This window comes from Dermacentor variabilis, chromosome 2 (genome assembly GCF_050947875.1).
Source record: "Dermacentor variabilis isolate Ectoservices chromosome 2, ASM5094787v1, whole genome shotgun sequence".
Taxonomy (NCBI): domain Eukaryota; kingdom Metazoa; phylum Arthropoda; class Arachnida; order Ixodida; family Ixodidae; genus Dermacentor; species Dermacentor variabilis.
Genome location: NC_134569.1, coordinates 42,319,796 through 42,339,023, shown reverse-complemented (window position 1 = coordinate 42,339,023; position 19,228 = coordinate 42,319,796). Strand labels below are relative to the sequence as shown.

The 19,228-nt window shown below is 44.9% G+C and overlaps 1 protein-coding gene and 1 non-coding gene across 2 annotated transcripts in view; one reads left to right on the top strand and one right to left on the bottom strand.

Moving 5' to 3' along the window:
* Nucleotides 1-809: 809 nt before the first annotated feature.
* The window catches only part of LOC142571699 (uncharacterized), a 214,396-nt gene continuing 195,977 nt past the window's right edge, over nucleotides 810-19,228 (bottom strand). The window contains exons 5-9 of the mRNA XM_075680235.1: nucleotides 14,870-15,080; nucleotides 13,339-13,475; nucleotides 12,157-12,391; nucleotides 2,085-2,670; nucleotides 810-914 (exon numbers count right to left, since the gene is read on the bottom strand). Coding sequence (XP_075536350.1) covers nucleotides 2,594-2,670; nucleotides 12,157-12,391; nucleotides 13,339-13,475; nucleotides 14,870-15,080 — 660 coding nt within the window. The 3' untranslated portion in view covers nucleotides 810-914; nucleotides 2,085-2,593. The remainder of the gene's footprint in view (nucleotides 915-2,084; nucleotides 2,671-12,156; nucleotides 12,392-13,338; nucleotides 13,476-14,869; nucleotides 15,081-19,228) is intronic.
* Nucleotides 10,420-10,492, top strand: TRNAT-CGU (transfer RNA threonine (anticodon CGU)). The gene has a single exon. It is a non-coding gene; the product is annotated as a tRNA-Thr (tRNA).

Here is a 19,228-nt window from a genome sequence, read left to right as displayed (position 1 = left end):
ACAAGTGAGCCTTCACGACGTCATCATCGTAGTCACAAGGTTGTCACTGTAATTTGCGTCAGCTACCACAGCTGCGGGAGACACCTAAGGTTTTCGGTCGAGAAGCTTTCTAGATGTGAGTTTGCACTTCTATAGGCCTCTTATGCGCTTATGATAAGGACGTGCGCGGCGCTTCTCGTGACTGAACGCTGTAGAGCATGTTCCTCTAATAAAGCAGGCTGGTCTAAAATGATACACTAGAGTAACGTCTAATAATCAGTAAGGCGGATAGTATTATACGTGCGGACACAGAAAATGAGAAGAGATCATTTGCTCGGGCCGGGGGGGTGGGGGGGAATAAAAATCTTACACGACGAAAATAATCTTAAAAAAGTAATTTGTACGCTAGCTGCTAGAAGCCGTAAGATGAAATGGCACTTGCGCGTTGCCAAATGAACTGTACGCTTGAAATCCGCTCCAACAACTATTTGAACTGTTGGGTGTCATAAGAAGACAATGGATGTTACCAGAAAAATGTGTTTCCGGGTATTCTCCAGCCCATTGTCTACTAAAGCTTAAATTCAGTAACTTGAAACAGACGGCCGTAGATATAGCGTTTACAAGCACCAAAGGAGAAATGAGAACAATGGAAAAGCGAGAAAGAGCTACGTCGGCTAGAGGGTGTTGCAGTCTGCCTTTAAGCTCATTTACTTGATATACTCGAGAATCAGCGGGAATCACAAAGAGCAGCTTGATTTCTCTTTCTTACGACACGTGTTTAACGTCGACGGTACATCTACGTCCAAAGTACAGAGAACAGACGGGTGCATAGTAGAGGCACTTTTATTGTGTCACCGCTGTCTTCGGTCTGTTCGGGCTGCGAGATAGCGGGTCATGTCCTCGTATTGTTGCGACGCTTGCTTTGCCGTCTATCCCTGAATTCAAAAGGGGCAGGGTTGGGGGGAGGGAGAGGTAGCGGGTTGGCGGAAGAGCAACCAGTGAGGAAACGAACTTGACGGCGGGCGCAATAGAACACGTCAAACCTTCTATTTGCTGTCGCCGTAATTCGGCGTGTTAGGCTGTTTCTGTAGCAATGATACAAACTAACCTTCTTGCAGGAAAAAGAATGATAAAAGAACTAACCTCGCTTACACGCCACACTTTCGTTACAAATAAATCTGGGTGGTGTTGCATTAAAAAAAAAACAATGCATTTCCAACCTTATCAGCCCTCTATTTTCCCACATTCTAACTCATGAAGTTTAACTCAACTTTATGAAGTTGTCACGGTGTGCGCAAAGAAAAAAAAATATCTGCATTATTCTTCACACAACAGCGTTATCGAAACGCTTGTGTATGCAGCTCTATAATTTCATAATTTTCCACACCGTTCTTACGGCAGCTCCACATACTTCGCATCAATATCAAGCTAAACATGGACTAAACGGAGTTAAGCACAATCTGTAGTTGAATAGTCAGAAACACCAAGCAGTGCCATATTGGTGAATAAAAAGAACTGCGCACGTATATGTAAAATCTCACTGACGCAGATGGAATACCTGACTTGCTGCAGCATTAACTATCGCCTCATTATTGTTTGAACGCTTTCATTTAAAGGGCATATACGAGCTGGCTACTGTCAAAGAACACTTACGTAAGAGATGCTTTGTGAATATGGGCTTTTTTCTTTGAATAACTCTTATAGGAATAAATTGGTGTGAACGTAGTAACAAATGCCTACTTCTTTAAAACAAATTTTCTGTTTGTATCCTAGTTGAAAGAACAATTATTAAGTGGATTTATCGGTTCTCCGCAGAAAAAGAAAATAACGAGAAAAGGCTTTCTTTTGCTCCCATATCATCATTTCAAGAAGAGGAATGATCCCTGAAAAACAAGAGAAGGGTAGTAGTGGTTGGTGCACATTAATGCTAGATTACAACGGAACGTTAGGCCATGCCACTAAAATCATGTCTGCCTGTTTTCCACTAGCAAATCAGTGTGCATAATGCTTCTCAGGGTGCGCTTTCCACGGGACACCAGCAGGTGTTCCGCACATAATTTCAGGAATACGAACTGTAATATGAGCGCATCGCTGCCAATACTTACCTCGATGAAGTGCTTATCGACCGGGATTATGCTAAAAACACCAGCAGTACGTCGTGTCCAGCCACTTCACCTCTCGAAGATAAGACGTTACCAGTTCCCATCTCTTGTACACATTCTAGGATGCATAACTATTCAGCGACAACATCGCGGCTCTCACAGAAATGCCTACCAAACACGTCGTGTCGAAGCAGGACCGCAGCAACTGCTTACCAACACTGTAACATAGGAAAGTAACAACAAGAACAACAACAACAACAAACGAATCGCCACCGGAAGCATAGACACATACACAGCGGTCATCCCAGCACTGCAGTTTGAAGCACGACGCACTGAACGCGCACAGCTGCCGTGTCTTCCGCCGTTACTGAATTTGGCGAGCTGGGGTCATCGGATCCGCGATTGTCGCCAAGCCTGAGCAACGGTAATGCTACACATTAAGCCAAACGCCACTGAATTCTCTTCTGTCCAAGTGTGCGCTTGAGATTGTGCCGTCACGGCCTTCGAATTCGTTAGCGCAAGAGGAAGAAGACGAACACGGCTTCCAGGGCTGTCCAGAAGAGCGTCCCACAGCCAGGTGCGGTTCTTCCTGCAGAGGACAAGAAGCATATCGTTCGAAATCAACGTCGTTACGATGCACAAATAAAGTTACAATATAAATGAGGAATGACGTCACAGACGTACAGATGTGACACGACTGAAACGACTGTAGGCGAATGAAGGCTTCCTAATTTTTGTGGCGCCCACATCAACCGTGTGGCTTAAACTAACTCTATCAAGGCAGTGTCGGAGTGAGTCGTCACCGAGGGAGTATAACTGTGGCATGTATTCTCGGACGGTCAATTTCAGCAATATCACTTTCACTGTACTTATTGGCTGGTTGAGCAAAACTGGATGAGCTGAATGGCTGGTTGAGCATGCATCATGCCAAAGTAACAGTACCACTGAAGGTGATCGTCTGACAGTACGTCTCTGTCTCTGGAGTTCTAACTTTGCATGGAAGCTTGGGCTTGTTGGTGATTCATTCGAAAAAGGACACAGCGCAAAAAAGACAAGGACACGAGAGAGCGACACGCACACAGCGCTGACTTACAACAGTTTATTCATGATGCCATGAAGGAATAAATATATAGAGTGCTACCGTGCGCAATATGTGAATGATCGACAAAAAACCTGGACCATCATTTGCTTTGCTGATAATGATAGCTACATACTTACAGAGCACACGGAACGCTTGCTATTCAAACCTTGTTAAGATACGCTATTTCCCGAGTCTAAAGTGCAATCGAAGGAGGACTGACGTACGAGCTATCAAACTTCCCAATAAAATCTGGCTCAATGATTTCTCGTGTCATCTGTGAACTATTTTTAGCCAGTACTTCGCTTTTTTCTTAATAGAGCTTACACCCGCGGTCGCGGCAATTAATATCCAGATGGCCCTGTACCGTGTTGTACAAATTGTTACGGTGCTCCCTGAGACGATCATTTAAGCACCTTCCTGTCAGTCCCACGTTCTTTTTTGCACAAGAAAGAGGATTCATACACTACGCCAGTGATGCAGGGCCCTAAACCATTCTTTTGTTTCACAGTACAATGGCCACGCCTGGCTTGTGAAGCAAACTTGCGAAGCTTCGCTAGTTTTTGCAGAACGGAAAAAACCACCGCAACACCAGCGGGTTGCCGTATACCCTGTTCAGCCTGTGGGACACATCATGTATATACGGAAGTACTGCAAGTTTTTTTTTTCGTTTCCACTGGCGGACGTCGTGCTCGGTCATCTTCGCCACGCTTGATTTGCTTAAAAAGCTGTTGCGCGACAGCAGATACTAAAGCCTTCGTGTACCCGGCAGACAACAAGCGGTCAACATGAGCATTAAAACTTTTTTGCACAGAATGCGGACATGACCTTCTAAGGGCATGCACTGACGAGGCACACATTAACGATTCCTCTTTTGACTAATTTTGAATGTGCTGACTGGTAAGATAGAAGCGGTTTCCCGCTCCTCGGTTCGAATGACCAGCACAAATGTCTACTGGACATGCACAGCTTGACGTCCAAAAACCTTAAACAGTTATTTTCGGATAGCTCATGCGTCAGCTCTAACGGATGCAGGTTTTTTCTGAATACATCTAACACTTTTCCTGCAGCCTGCTCAAACATCTCTGGACATTCAATGACAACTAAAAAATCGTCCACATATCTGCACTCTTTTGCAACCAGCGCCCCCCCATATCAAGAAAAGTTTAAATAATGCGGTCTTTATGTGCGAGGTAAATACCACTGAGGAGAGGCGCAAGACATGAACCTATGCACTTTCCACTTTTTTTAATGTATTGGCTTTCCTCCCAAGAGACAAAGGTAGATTTAAAATAAAATGAAAACAATTATAAAAACCCACTCACCGCAATTTCTGTCTCGTTCTGGAACGCTATCAATTCAATGTTGTCTATGCATTCTTCTACATACCTTAGCATCTCATCATGTGGGTGGGAACAATACCGGTCTTTTACATCGATAGAAAACCCCTCAGACCCTTATTGTTTTCGTTCAAAAACCCTGATGGCAGCATCCGAGTGTCTTACCAGATAGGGGTCGTCAATGGTTAGTAGACTAAGTTTATTCTGCAGGAAATATGACGACAGATTTCTGCCAAGTCCCTTTTTTGGTTACATTTACTCGTAGAGGGCAGTCATTCTTGTGCGTTTTAGCGGTAAAACGGAAGTCCATACTTAGCTTTGCTGATTTTTCGACTGACTTCGCTAGTTTGTCAAGGTATGGTTTATTAAGGAAAATATTTTTAAGGAAATCAAGCGCGGCGAAGCTGATCCAGCAGCTGGTTCACCAACGTAAAAGAAAGAACTTGCAGTACTTCCGTATGTACATAATGTGTCCCACAAACTGAAGAGGGCAGGGCAACGTGCTTGTGTTGTGGTGTTTTTTTCCGCTCCGGAAAAACTAGCACAGCTTTGCAAGTTTGCTTCCCAAGCCAGGCGTGGCCATTGTACTGTGAAACACAGGAAGGGTTTAGTGCCCTGCATCGCTGGCGTGGTGTATGTAATTTTTCTCTCTTGTGGAAAAAAGTACGTGGGGCAGACAGCAAGGTGCTTGAATGATCGTCTCAGGGAGCACCATAACGATGTGGACAACACGGTACAGGGCTATCTGGGTATTCATTGCCGCGACCATTGGTGTAAGCTCTACTTGGAAAAAAGCGAATAGCTGGCTAAACATAATTCACAGCTGACAAGTGAAATAATTGAGGCAGGCTTCCTCAGGAAGTTTGGTAGCTCGTGCGTCAACTTTCGATTTGGAAAATCGCATGGGAAATGGTTTGAATTGCAAACATTCGGTGTGCCCCGTGGGCGTGTGGCTGTCGTTATCAGCATTGCAAATGAAGCTCCAGGTATTTTGCCGATCATTCACATATTGCGCTTGGTAGCACCCTACATATTTGTTCCTTCATGGCTTCGTGAGTAAACTGTTGTAAGTAAGCTCTGTGTGCATGTCGCTCTCTCGTGTTCTTGTCTTTTTTGAGCTGTGTCCTTTTTCCACTGGCGTTCTAACGTAGAAAAGTTCGTGATTCGGGCATTAAAAAATTAACCGACGATTACTATACTAACTAATTTGAAATTTGAGCGTAGCTCAGGTGCTACTTGAAGACCGTCCCCATCGCTCGTCGGCCCACAAAGCTGTGAAGGCACTTTTGTCTTTCTTGAGGGCGACTGGCCTATGTGAACACCTTTGACTCGTTCAGGCCTTCCGCGTGCGTGCGCGAGTTCACCGCGGCTTTCCTCCCCCGCCCCTCCTTCTTCCCTCTATCTCATCTTTCCATTCCCTCCTTTGCGTCCCCCAGAGTAGAGTAGCTAACCAACGCCTTTCTGGTTAATGTCCGCGCCTTTTCTCTTTATTTCCTCCTCCTCCTGAGCGCAGCTGTATACGTGTTTTCGTTTCGCGATATATTGCCTGGTGCGGATAATCTAGTGCGGAACGTTGCAAGCTGAGCGAAGTGTGGCGCGACTGCCTCGCTAATCGGGAGATCACGTGAGGCAGCGCGTGGAGGACGCGTGGGCGCGATTCACAGAAGCCGCCGTAGACAAACTCCACCCATGCAGTGCTTTGTTTCCATGCACACCGCGCGCGCTACTTTGGCGCCATCTCGTGGCCATCGTCGCCGCAAAGCCTTTCCTGCGCGGTACTGCAACTTTCTTCTCACGCTTTCGCCATATTCTCCTCCTCCGCTTTCCTCCTCGCCCTCTCTTGGATGTCGCTGCTTTTTTCAAACCCCGCTGCGCTCTGCATTTGCTCTCAGCTTTTGCGGTGCTCGTTCGCTCAGTTATGAGGTAGGACACGGGCGCTCGCTGCAGGAACTGGCGCCTAAGAGCTGAGCTGTAATATGACCAATTTTACGCTAAATCAAGCAGAGCAGCCGCATAAGAAGCCAATTAAAACAGGAGACATATCATGATTATCTGTGACAGCAATGTGTGGCACTTGCGCTATCATACTGCAGCCTTATCAAAATGGCACTTGCTCTATCGCACTTGCACTATCAAACGGCAGATCATCCAACGAACGTGTATCGTCAGTACTTGCGCTACCCAGTGCCACTCTCGCTATTTTCCGCTCTTTAAACTTTGTCAATTTTGTGAGCACATGTGCTCATCAGTCACGCATGTAGCTTACGTTCAGCGAAGGATAGATGACATCGTAAATACTTTCGCAAAAGCAAACGAATCGCGTTGAAAAGGAACATAAAGTGCATTCCATAAGAAATGTTCGTATGTAACAAGTTTTATTCGGGTTGTCTGTTTAACAGTACTTAATTGACAAGTTCACCTCAAGGACAATGATGTTAAGTGACGTTTTTTAAGTGATCTACTGCGTGCTCACCACTGAGTGCACAGGATCTTGCACCATTTTAGAAACCTCCATGGTACTCTGACTAGGGGCAGTGCCTGCGTTATAGGGCTAAATGAAACTATAAAATGCCTCACATCAGCAATTGTCCCAAGAACCTGGGTATTATGTGACAGTAAAGTTTGTTCATTAATGTTTAAAGGCACACCACTTCGGCCTTTCTTAGTAAATACGCAAAAATGATCAGCGTTATTGGTAAAGAAAAGATACGCTTGTCAGTAGAGAAGTGGAGATCGACAAAAACTCTGTCAAAACTGCTTTTGTGTTGGAATGTTTTTTTTTTCATCATTGTGTTTTGAGTGGCTTTAACCAAATCACTGTTAGTGCCTTTGAGAAACATTGCGTTCTGTCACTACCAAGTACACTTTCTTCCTAACTGAATGCTTAACGTTTCACTTATATAATTTATACGCATATAATAAAGATAATAATTGCATTATATTTCGCTTCGAGATCAGGTCAGAATGCTGGAAGAATATTTGCTTTCTGCTACAGAAGTTAAAAGAGGGGTTGGCGTTTTATTATCTTATGGCACGTACAGATCCTTTCAAATGTTTCTCATTTTTATCAGAGTAGAATGAGAACGGAGGCCTTGTAATCGTTCTGTAGAGAACGATTGGAATAGTTTTCACAGCTGCTAAATTAGGCAGACTTCATCATTATTTCCAATCAAGAGCGATGGTTTTTTCGTATTAAGCATTGACGTCAGGAGCTCAATAAAGGTTGTCTTCGCCGCGTTCAAAGTAACATCGTAACAGAGCACGCTTTACAGGGTGAAACGATAGGTTGAAACGGATCTGTGGCTAGACTACAGCAGTTGCGCATGAGAAAGGAATTGCTAAGAAACCTACCCTCTTCTGCTGTTTTTCCTTCAGGAGACAGCGCAGCGTCATCACCACTAACAAAGGAGGCAGAACATAAGGTTGCGACTGTCTGAAGAAAAGGTCATGGTGTCATTGGTGCCTGAATAAGCGTTATTTCGGAGACCTATATGTTAATTCCCCAAGGTGGATGGCCACCCTGTTCCAGGTATTCGTGAGAGGAAAAATAACAAAAGAAAAATCCAGCAAAAAAATTACGCAGAGCTATTACACATGTTCTAACCTAAGCGAAGACACGCATAAATATAGCAGCAAATAAGTGCTTTGCAGCTAACTTCGATTCGTTCAGTTTTGTAACGACAGGTGTATGCACAAATAAGTATCACACATATCAAACAACATTTAGGGATACTGTGCCTCTTGAGTCACTGCGGGACACCTTCAAAGCTTGCCGGTAGTAATATCGAACTTTTATCTGCGGGGAAGAGTTTGAGACATTGACCTAGGCACGACATGTACTGCAGGTAAGTATTTGCGATGACTCATTGTTCTCTACAGGGAACTGTTCGTAGTAATTCATAAAACTTTCTGGGTGAGTTGGTGCACACTTGATTTGAAAATTAGTACAGCGCTAACACATGCATCCAGAAAGTAACAAGGAAGAGACACAACGCATGTGTCTCGTCCTTGTTACTTTGTGGATGCATGTGTTAGCGCTGTAACAATTTTCAAATCATGTTCGTATTAATGCGACACGTGCAGTGACGACACATTGCGTGACTCTGTGGCATCTGCACTAAATGCTGTGTTTGCTGCATAATGCCGGCACATGAGCTCGTGCGTGGCTGCCTTAAGAAGAAAACAGACATTTCTATACAACTGTCGGTTGTGCCTCCCTGCATTCTGTTTTGATCTTCAGTTTTGACCTCGTTCTTTGTCATTCGCTGCCATCTATCTGTCTTTCCGCACGTTCCGCAGATGAGAAAAAGCAGGAGCTCGTGCACGGGCTTACATGTTCACAAACATATATAACAAAAATAAGCATCCGTAGATACTAGGTCCCATGTCTTCTCCTTCGTAGCAACGTCAAGCTTCAAAATTTTCTTCATATTCCTTCAGGACACTGGCTGAATTAACAACCTCTAGGCTGTTTACATCAGCACCATAATATTTGTATCACCCGTACATGCCATGATCATATATTTTTGTCTTTTCTTTTTTCTACAGCCTTTCCGTCGCCTATCCTCTTCCCTATATGTACAGTAGGGTGTAGGCGTCTGCACCCTTCTGCATACACTCGGGTAGGATTCTCTGCATTTTAAGAAACACATTTTTCTCTCATTTAAGGCAAATAAGACGTCGTTAGAGGACGATATAAAGGATACAACGTTCCGGACACTAACTATGTTACAAAAGGAATAATAGCAGTTAACAAACCACTACGCGGAACAGAAAACAGAAAAAAATGCTTAATTACGAAACGATAACTTTCTCTGTATGTCAAAAAACAACACATTGTGGAGTACGACATCTTGTGTAAAAAGCGAATGCCTTAAAGAACCGCACGTATGCTTTGGGAAGAGGTAACATTTTATTGAGTGCACACCGTTTATCACATCAGAAATTGGGGTGTTTTCTTACAATAGTTTTCACTATAGAACTCAAAGCACCGTTCTTATCACATACCATGCAAGATACAGTGTATTTTTAATTGTGTTGGGAGAAGGAGAGAGAGAAATATATATATATATATATATATATATATATATATATATATATATATATATATATATATATATATATATATAGAGAGAGAGAGAGAGAGAGGGAGAGGGAGAGAGAGAAAGGGAGAGGGAGAAGGGAGGAAAGGCAAGGAGGTGAACTAGACGTGCGTGCGGTTTGCACCCTGCACTGGGGGAAGGTGTATAGGGATAAAAAAAAAGCGAGAGTGAGAGTAGATACAGAGGGCACATTTTCGCTCACTTTTAACGGTTCTAAAGGAATAAAGTAGTATAGGAAGGGAGTAGACTCGCAGAAACTTCAGTGTGCGTACCTTCACACTTTTACAAACTCAGACCATCTGCGTCATTTCATTGACAAATAATACGATGCAGTATTTATTCCTTTGGCACTTTTTTATTCTTTACCCGTCACGTGGTCTGATATATGAATGTCGTTTTGTCCTTGTTTTGTCCTCTTACGCGCAATGCAGGGTCGCTTTCTTTATTTTTCTGTGAGAACTTTCTCTTTCGAATGTGTTTCATTTATGCGATTACCATGTGTTAATCACAGTTTCTGCGTAGCGTGCACTGGGAATGAATTTCCTCTGATTAAACCTCGAGGTGCGGGATGCCTGTGCACGCTGTGCGGACAAAGGAGAACGCTTGACGCACGCGAAGGAAATTGCAACTATGCACCCCATGCCGTAGTATATATATATATATATATATATATATATATATATATATATATATATATATATATATATATATATATATATAAATGCCGCCTAGGTTTGTGAGGAGTGGTAGCACTGGCTAACACTCTCAGTGTTCTACTAGGAAACATGAACACACAAGAAAGTGGACAGGGAAACGGCGCCGCGGTAGCTCAATTGGTAGAGCATCGCACGCGTAATGCGAAGGTTGTGGAATCGTTCCCCACCTGCGGCAAGTTGTGTTTTCATCCACTTTGATTCCCATTAATTTATCGTTTCTTTACTTCCTTGATTAGGCGCAAGTAATTTCCTCTGTGTTATCCTTGGTGTCTTTGTTGGCTTCTTATGATATGACTAATAAAAATCGGGCCCCTCGGTTAACCTCCTTTCTTTTCGTTTATTGCATATCGAGGGTCTCGAATCTGGCAAGATTTATGCCTTCAGGTACCTTGTGTGGGTTTATTGACCGGTTGCCTTCACCCAGAAAGATCACGTACTTGTGACACCTGGGGCAGAAAGGATGTTCCACATCTGCCGCCAAGGGTTGTACTGGTGGCGCTGGCTAATACTCCTAGGGTTGTCTTTAGTAGTAACACATAAATACCCCGTAAAGTGGATGGGAAAGCGGCACCGCGGTAGTTCTATTGGCAGAGCATCGCACGCGTAATGTGAAGACGTGGGATCGTTCTCCACCAGCGGCAAGTTGCTTTTTCAACCACTTTCAATTACATTAATTTATGATTTCTTTAATTTAATTAGTAAGTACAATAATTTCCCCTGTGTTGTCTCCTTGGTGTCCTTGTAGGTGTCTCATAGCATATATATATATATATATATATATATATATATATATATATATATATATATATATATATATATATATATATATATATATATATATATATATAGAACTTGAGTGGTGCTACAAGGGTTTCATCAGGGTTCACAACCGTCATGAAGATCGGTCCACCGATCGAAACTGTTGAAATTAAATACTTGTTCTGTTTACCTTGTAGCACCACTCAAGTTCTTTACGTTTGAAGAACCCCTCTTTGCCTACTATATATATATATATATGTAGATAGATATGTATATATATATATATATATATATATAATGTGTGTGTGTGTGTGTGCACACGCTATCTTAAGCTCTCCGATCGCTTTACCTATGCGCACTACTTACGTGACTGGCTTCCCATACATGACCTACATACACGTTGTCCCACTTTGACACTCCTAATGCTGACGCATTAAAAATATCTCTGGGGTTTTACCTGATAAAGCTAGAGAGAAATTGCGAAGCGGCATAAAATGCATATTATGCCTAAAATTGCTACATATGTTGTTGCTTTAAACGTAATTATTTGGAGGGACCCGGTATCATTATTCTTAATCGTGTGAACATATATAAACGTGGCAAAGAGACAAACAGATACGGTCTAGCAGTTGTCTAACAAAAGGGACGTCATGCCCACTTGCCTGCGGAGGAGGGCAAGTAAAGAGAAAGATATAAAGGAGGTAAAGAAAAAGAAGAGATTAAGGAAAAACACATCACACAGTCACACGCAGAGTAGGAACATTACAGATGAGAGTTAAATTGCGTCGTTGATATGACTTCCAGCACAGCTCTGTGAGCCTCATATCGAGTTCAAGCATGGCCTTTAGGAAATAATATATCATTAATTGCAGTTCGAGGAGTATTAACTCGTTAGAAATTGCTCGAACACAGATACAACTGTGGAAAGTTGGACATTCTGACGGCACGTTCTCAAGCCCTATACAACAGCACGATACCCACGTAGCGGCCCCTCTAATTCGGTCAGCGCTTCTAATGCCGGACTGCAGCTTCACGAAAGTTCCTCGGTCAGCGTTCAACCCGTGGCGACTCCTTCCTCACCTGAGCGGCTCTCGGCTATGTGGAAGCCCGGCGTCTGCTGGGAGGCGACGAGGACCGTCTCTTCGGAGGAGAGCGTGAGCAGCTTGGAGAAGGTGGCCGTGCAGCGGAGCCGCAGCTCATCGTTGTGGTAGTGTCGCGGTTGAAGGACGAAGCGCAGACGCACCACTGTCTCGCGCAGGCCGGTCTCGGACTGTCTGCTCGTGGGGTAACGTGTTTGGTAGCCGCTCGGCATGTGCTGGCGGTAGCGAAGGAAACGAAGATGAGAGATTAGTGGAAGGCTGCGCGACGGCGGCTTCTCAACATTGTATATTACGAATTGCTATGCTCGTATGCGCGAATCAACTGTCGGTGAAACTGCGAAAGGTAAATTATGAAATCGTGACAGATAACATCACCAGAAAGAACCTAATTTTGACACGCACAAGTAAGAGATAAGAGTATCGTGAAATTCCTGTGGGAACGTGGATTTTTCGTTTTACTTTGCCACATTATGCATGAGACAGTGGTCAACGTGAGTCACAATTTCCTAAGAAAAGGCGTGCTTTCGTCGTCCGAGACAACTTCTGTGGCGGTCTAACCTGCTGAAATATGTAATGTGCATGCTTGACCTCTCTAAAATATTGTACGCGAACTCATTAGTATTTACGCCTATATTAGGTTTATCAATCCTTAATCTTATTTTTTCATTGCATTTAACGTCCAAGTTTGTTTGCTGTATAGCTGAGGGCAAAGGAGTAAGTGGAATTACACATCTTAATTACGCCTTGACGCACACGTCCCGATTATTGAAGAAATTTGTTGCAAAATGACTTTCAGTACTCCATGTTTGCTCGCTACTTTGGTGTTTGAAATCGTAACAGAGGTTTCTGTATGCCTTTGTAATGACATATGGGGATATTAATGAGTTTCCCAGTGCAAATTACAGAGTTTCACAATAATTTTAACCTTGTAGCAGTTCTTTTTCTCGTTTTTAATTTTTGTTTTGTTCTTTGCAGTTATGGCTGCTAGTTCCGTTCTCCTCAGTTTCGCGAGTTGCGGAAATCACCCCTAACTCCTTCCTTAACCATAATTGCGTGTGGTTAGTCTTTCTTTAATGCAAACATCGAGATTCATTAGGGTGCTTATGTCTTTATGATTCATTGTTAAGCGTCAAAAGACTGCAAGCAGAAGAGCTTGGCGTACTTCATCATCGTTGATGAACCACTCGAGCTCAATCTCATCGGTTGTCATGACAGCACTGCAGTTGAGGTCGATCGTGTGTCCCACCGAGTAGTACGGCTTCACGCCGGTCACTGTCGGTGCGTTCTCCTCTTCGTAAGCTGCAGGTTGAGAGTGCGTGTGGGATAAACAACCAATGGTACTCACACGTCAGCGTGCACAGCCCGAATCAGAGGATGGCTTATCCGTCACATTCTTTCACAACTGTTTCACGAACCAAACATTGTGTCTCAACTCTAATTGCGTATATATGGCTTATGAATATATGTGTTGGAGGGCCTACCAGCAACAGAGTAGTCACATGTACCGGGTCGTCAGCGTTATTGTGGCAGGAGCATGTGTAATTTCTCTTAAATAACTCTACTTTTGCTGCGGTAGCTTCAAATGGTCCATTGTGCAAAAAAGTGGGCGTCTGTCTTGTAGACAAGCGAAAAACGGCAAGTAAATTTCCATTGGCTGCGAGGCCACGTCAGGAGAGCAGTTCGATGAAGCAGAGCAGGAGGGGTGGGGGTGGGGGTGGTATTCTGTATTTCATCAGCTGCTGAAGTGCTAATTGGGTGGGTGCACCTGTCACTTTCAGACGCGTATCCCAGCCCGATCAATAAGAACTATAGCATCAGACAAAATGGACATGTCCACTGAAGGCTCATTCCAACTAAGCCAACACGACACCGATTCCGGTCTGCCGACTGTCGGCGAAAGCGTTTTTTCCTTCGTGTCGGCACCTCTGTCACAGTTTGCCGATGCCGAACCCTCCATCGACCGTCGGCAGATTGTCGGCGTCGGTAGAGTGTGACAGAGGCATCGACACGAAGTAAGAAACGCTGTCGCCGACAGTCGGCCGACCGCAATTGGTGTCGTCTTGGCCTAGTGTGAATTAGCCATAAGTGGACACTGACACCCCCCCCCCCTCCCCCACCCCAGACGAAAAGGAACACTTGCTACAGCGATAGCACGCCAGGTGTTGCGTAAAGGGAGAGGGCATTGATGCGACGCCAGGTAACCCTCGCTCTCATTCTCAGAAGCCTGTCTTATCCGCGCGTTCCTTGACCGGGCAAGTTCTCGCCTGGGTTCTAACTGCGCCTCAGTAAGGCCAAATAAAAACGCGCCAAGCTTCTCAACGCGCTCGCTTGCCCATGAGGAGTTGATAACTCGAAGGACCGCCCATCGGCGTTCAAGTGGACATCAACGCTTTAGCATTCACAACTCGGAAGAAGTGCTTATGTGCCCTCTGATTTTTACTTAAATGTTGCGTTATATTTCAAGGTATTCACAGGTGCGGCTAGGATCATGGCGCAGCTGGCCAGACCATGAGAGGGGGCCTCTCAAGAGACCATTTTCATTGTTTCAATATCGTGTAGTTGCATTCTCATGTGACATCAGACAAAAAGAATACACTTGTTGAGCATTGGCACAGATATAAACAGAAAAAAAAAACGCCTAAAAGGAGAGCACTGGGGATAAATACACCGAGAGAAAAAAGGGCGTCGAGTACTTTTCTCGGTAGCCAGATGCCTCTGCGTGCCCACGAGCAGTTCCTGGCTGCTTCGCGAGTGGTTCTTGTTGATCGAAGAGGAACAGCGCAGCCTGATCAAGCCGTGAGCCAGGTGACGGGCCGTGATCTGGAATCGCAGCGTGGACACAGACGCCTGCAACGCATTGGCGCGCCGGTATGGGCCCTTGTGTGTCACTTGGTGGGACGGCGCCTGCGAACCGCCGGTGGAAAAAGCAGTGACGGCTGATTTCGCGCAAGCGCAAGAAAGTTGATCGGCAAGTAGCCGCTGGTGGTGTGCTACACCGATCACAAAGCCTTTGTTATTGATAGATAATTATCACTGGCTGAACAAGGGATATGCCTCTGAAAAAGTTGCTCCACTTGGCCAAGGTAAGAAATGAAGACATAAATTGACAAAGGCAGTTGTTGGCCTGGCGAGAACAAATCCTTTTTGTCGAAAGGTCGGCTGCCGACGCATTCCTTGATAAACCATTGTTGATCACTTCATCTCCATTTTTCTGCGAACCTCTATCTCGCTTTGATTAATTGACTGTTTGATTTGACTAAAGTTGTGTTGAATGCAGCATGAAGCCGTCTTGAACTTACGAAAGCAAGTTATGGGTGTTACCCTACATTGGCGTCCTTCATTGCAGCAGAATACAAGGTGCGATTTTAGCCGGTGACTACTTGAGACGGGTTATGCGACAACCTACTGACGCTGTTTTAAATATTGCGACTTTATTTCAAACGACGTCATTTAGGAGCTAGATGATAAGAAGCGACTAGCGGAACAGGCTGAGAGGGCAGCCAGAAGAGAAAATCCGGTTTACTGCCCTACATTGGAGAACGGGGGAAACAGATTTATTTTTCTTTCTGATGAGCATGATATCACCTGTTTGGTCTTGCCCACTAAATTTTGAGATTGACTCGGCGGCAATCTTTTAACTTCACCGCCGTACATTAGCGTAACTGAATAGGCAGGATTGTCAAAAAAATTCTGAAGATTGGTCACTGTTCAAGTTCCAGGTTGTAACGTCGAGAGGTTACTTCGTTCTAATATTATGCGCGTTTCGACACTTAGTCGTAAGTTTTTCCTGCGTTGCAGCAGTATTTTGGTCGGGAAGAAAAAAACCCTGCTATAGTACAGCGCCAAGGGTCGACTGAGTGCAGTAAGTGCGCCTGCTATTGATGCGAACGCGTCAAATGGTCTTGAGCGATAAAACCGGCGTCTGTCGTCTGGAGCAGCGAAACGGCACATAAACATGCAATACCATTGGAAGCGAAGGCTACGTCACGAGCTGCGGATCGACGGAGCAGAGCGGGCGATAGGGTACATCTGCTGCTTCTATAGCACGTCAGGTGTTGCGTGAAGAGAGAGGGCCTCAACACGAGAGCACGTCACCCTCTCTGTCTTCACGAGCACTGCGGAGCAGCGAAGTGCACAGGCCTTGTGCTAGGCCGAGCGGGCGAAAGCGAACTGCTGTGCGATAGCGCGCCAGGTGTGGCGTGAGGGGAGAGGGCATCGCCGCGTAGATATCATGCGGCGTTGACACCGCAGGCTGCTGCTACTTGCTGGCTCGGGCAGTACGTACGGCTATGCTACGTTGCTCACAGCGCAAAAATCGAAGGACCGCTCAGCGCCGTTCAATTGGACATTAATGCTTTCGCATTCACTATTCATAAGAAGTGCTTAGGTATCCTGGGATTTTTAGAAGGAAGTTCTCTTTCGATGTTGCTACCTGCAATTTGTTGAAAGTTAGCCAATATTTTTGTAATATAATTTCTCAATACGCTGTTCATTTACTTCCGTTAATGCAACGCGCTGAAGCTTAACAGATTGCCGAAGGGGAAATGTCCAAAATTCCTGGGCAGATTCTGGCCATGAAGGTCGCATTACGATGGAGGCGGAATTTAAAACGCTCGTGTGCTTAGATTAATGTACTTGTTAGAGAGCCTCAGGTGGTCTGAATTATGTGGAAGTTCCCGACTATGCCGTTCCTCATAGCATGTGTGTTGCTTTAGGTCGTTTAAAACCCATAATTTGAATTAACTCAGAAGGAAAGGTTCGCATTAGAACTGTTTTTTTTTTCGGTGGTAACATACGTATTACTTACGTTACTACTCACGGCTAGTGCATCGCAACTTCCTCCTCGTTTGGCTGTTGTCATTCGCCGTCACCATAACTATTATTAAACTCATGATTGTTATCGGGTCTTTCGCTAATACTGTGTTTCTGGCACTGGACGAGCGTTTGTGAAAGGGTGGAGGGAGAATTATCGGGAGAGGCAGGAAGTTTAACAGGTATAAATATCAGGTTTGCTACCCTGATTGGGGAAACCACAGAAGTGGGCGATGAAATAAAAAAGAAAGTTGAACAGCCAACCTTTGCCTTAAAAGGTCTTCTTGGGACCATGGCGAAACTTATGTCATTAGCGCGATATTCTCAAGGCTACCGTCAGATTCCTGCACGGGTGTGGTTGCGATTTGATAATTTCAAGAGCCTTCACTGTTCATGTTCATTGAAATCAGCGTCCTCATCACCGACCACCGTCCTCATCACCGACTAGAGCACGCGTTTCAACGGAACAAAATATGTCGCTTTATCGAGAGTGTGCCCGTGAAGTGAAGAGCGTCAGAATGCTCTCTTGTTGTTTATATGTACGTTTCACGTCGCTGGTTCGGCGCAGCTGCAACCGAAAAAAAAAAGAAACACGAGAACCCGCGTATCAAGATGCCCAGCAATTCATTCACATGTGGCCCCTCGGTGAGCATTAGGCTGAGCGAAACGCGAACGAGACGCGCACAATGGTGCAAGCCACCATAAAAGTGTGTCGAGCGCACGCGAGCATGTATAGAGCACGAGAAAAGGGCCTGTCAAGTGGCACCCTTATACGCCCAGGATGGCTCCGACAAAAGGATACCCCGAGAGCACCTCAAACATTCATACCGAGTCCTCGAGACGCCCGCTCTGCATTATGAATGGGTACAGCCGTCGCCTTGTCGCGTCTCTCCGCCATGCGTCTCAACACGGAGAGAATGAAAGCGCTGGAGCAGTAGGGATGGGGAGGTCTAAGTGACCCATTTTAACGGGCGAATGGAAGAAAGAGAGAATGATGAAATAATGCGCATTTCTTGGGAAGCGTTCATGCGTTAAACACTTAGCCTCCTTGGCGTGTCTCCCTGTCAGATATATGGCGTTAAATTGCTGGCGATGTGGCGATTACGCGGAAGGGCTTTCGAAACTTATGCTTCTTTTCAGAGACTTAAAAATAGGAGGCTAGGAAGACAAAAAAGAAATTAGAAACGAGAAAGTGACCCCCTCCAGACGTAAAAGGACGACGCTTAATTTAGCGGGAAAGCTTGATGTGACTTTTCTGATACTGCCATTTTATGTAAAAGTTAGGTGCATCGGGATAGAATGTTTTCGAGCTGAGTGAGGAAGTTGGAAGTGTCGGTCTATTACAAAAGCGCGCGAAGGGTTTTACGCTCGCCGCTATTAGCTGGTTTTAGCTGGTTTATAAAGGCATTACGCTTCACAGAATACCAGGTACCGCACACGTTAGGTGCCCATCAACGACAGAAGCGACATCTTATGACGCTTTGTTCAACCATAACGCGTGAGACGTGTTTTCGCGGCACATCGGTACTCTTGTCGAAGAAAACTAAATCAAGGCTGCACGTTAGCGAGTACGCAACTGCCGATACTTTACGCATACGTCCAAGTAAAATAAGTACGGTCGTTTAGTGCAATGATATCTCTGTGTCTCCTTCGGTTAAACTCGACGCCCACCTGACAGGTTTACAGTTGTTAGTTTGCTTTGCGCAAAAGAGATGGCACTGCCGGTTGCGACGCCGTACGACACACTCCGAAAGCAGCCGAGTGTCGTCTGAGTGCAACCAGATGCCATAATTACTGCGATAGGGGAAAGGGTTTGTTCTAACACTATTGACTGTATAACATAATGCACATTTGAGGCAAAGTGGGGCGCAGCACATATGAAAAAATAACCTACGACAGCGTAGGATATCAGCGTACCCTGCAGCACCAATAAGAAGAAACGCCAGTTCGCGTGTTGGGCAGGCACTGCCTTTTAGCAGCTAAATGGTCGTATGTCAGAGATGAATGAGCATGTTTACAAACTCGGCTGCTCAGTTCTGAAAATAAAAAAAAAGAATGTTTAGCTTCGGTTTGCATATTAAATGAACAGTTATGAGCGTGATTGATCTAAGAAAGATTGAGTGTCCTCTCCAACACTTTCGATCTCGCCCCACTGTCGTGCCTCCTAACGAAGATTCCGCGTCCAGTAATACGCATTTTATTATCAATCATTCAGTTTATTCCTGTGTCAGTGTACATGG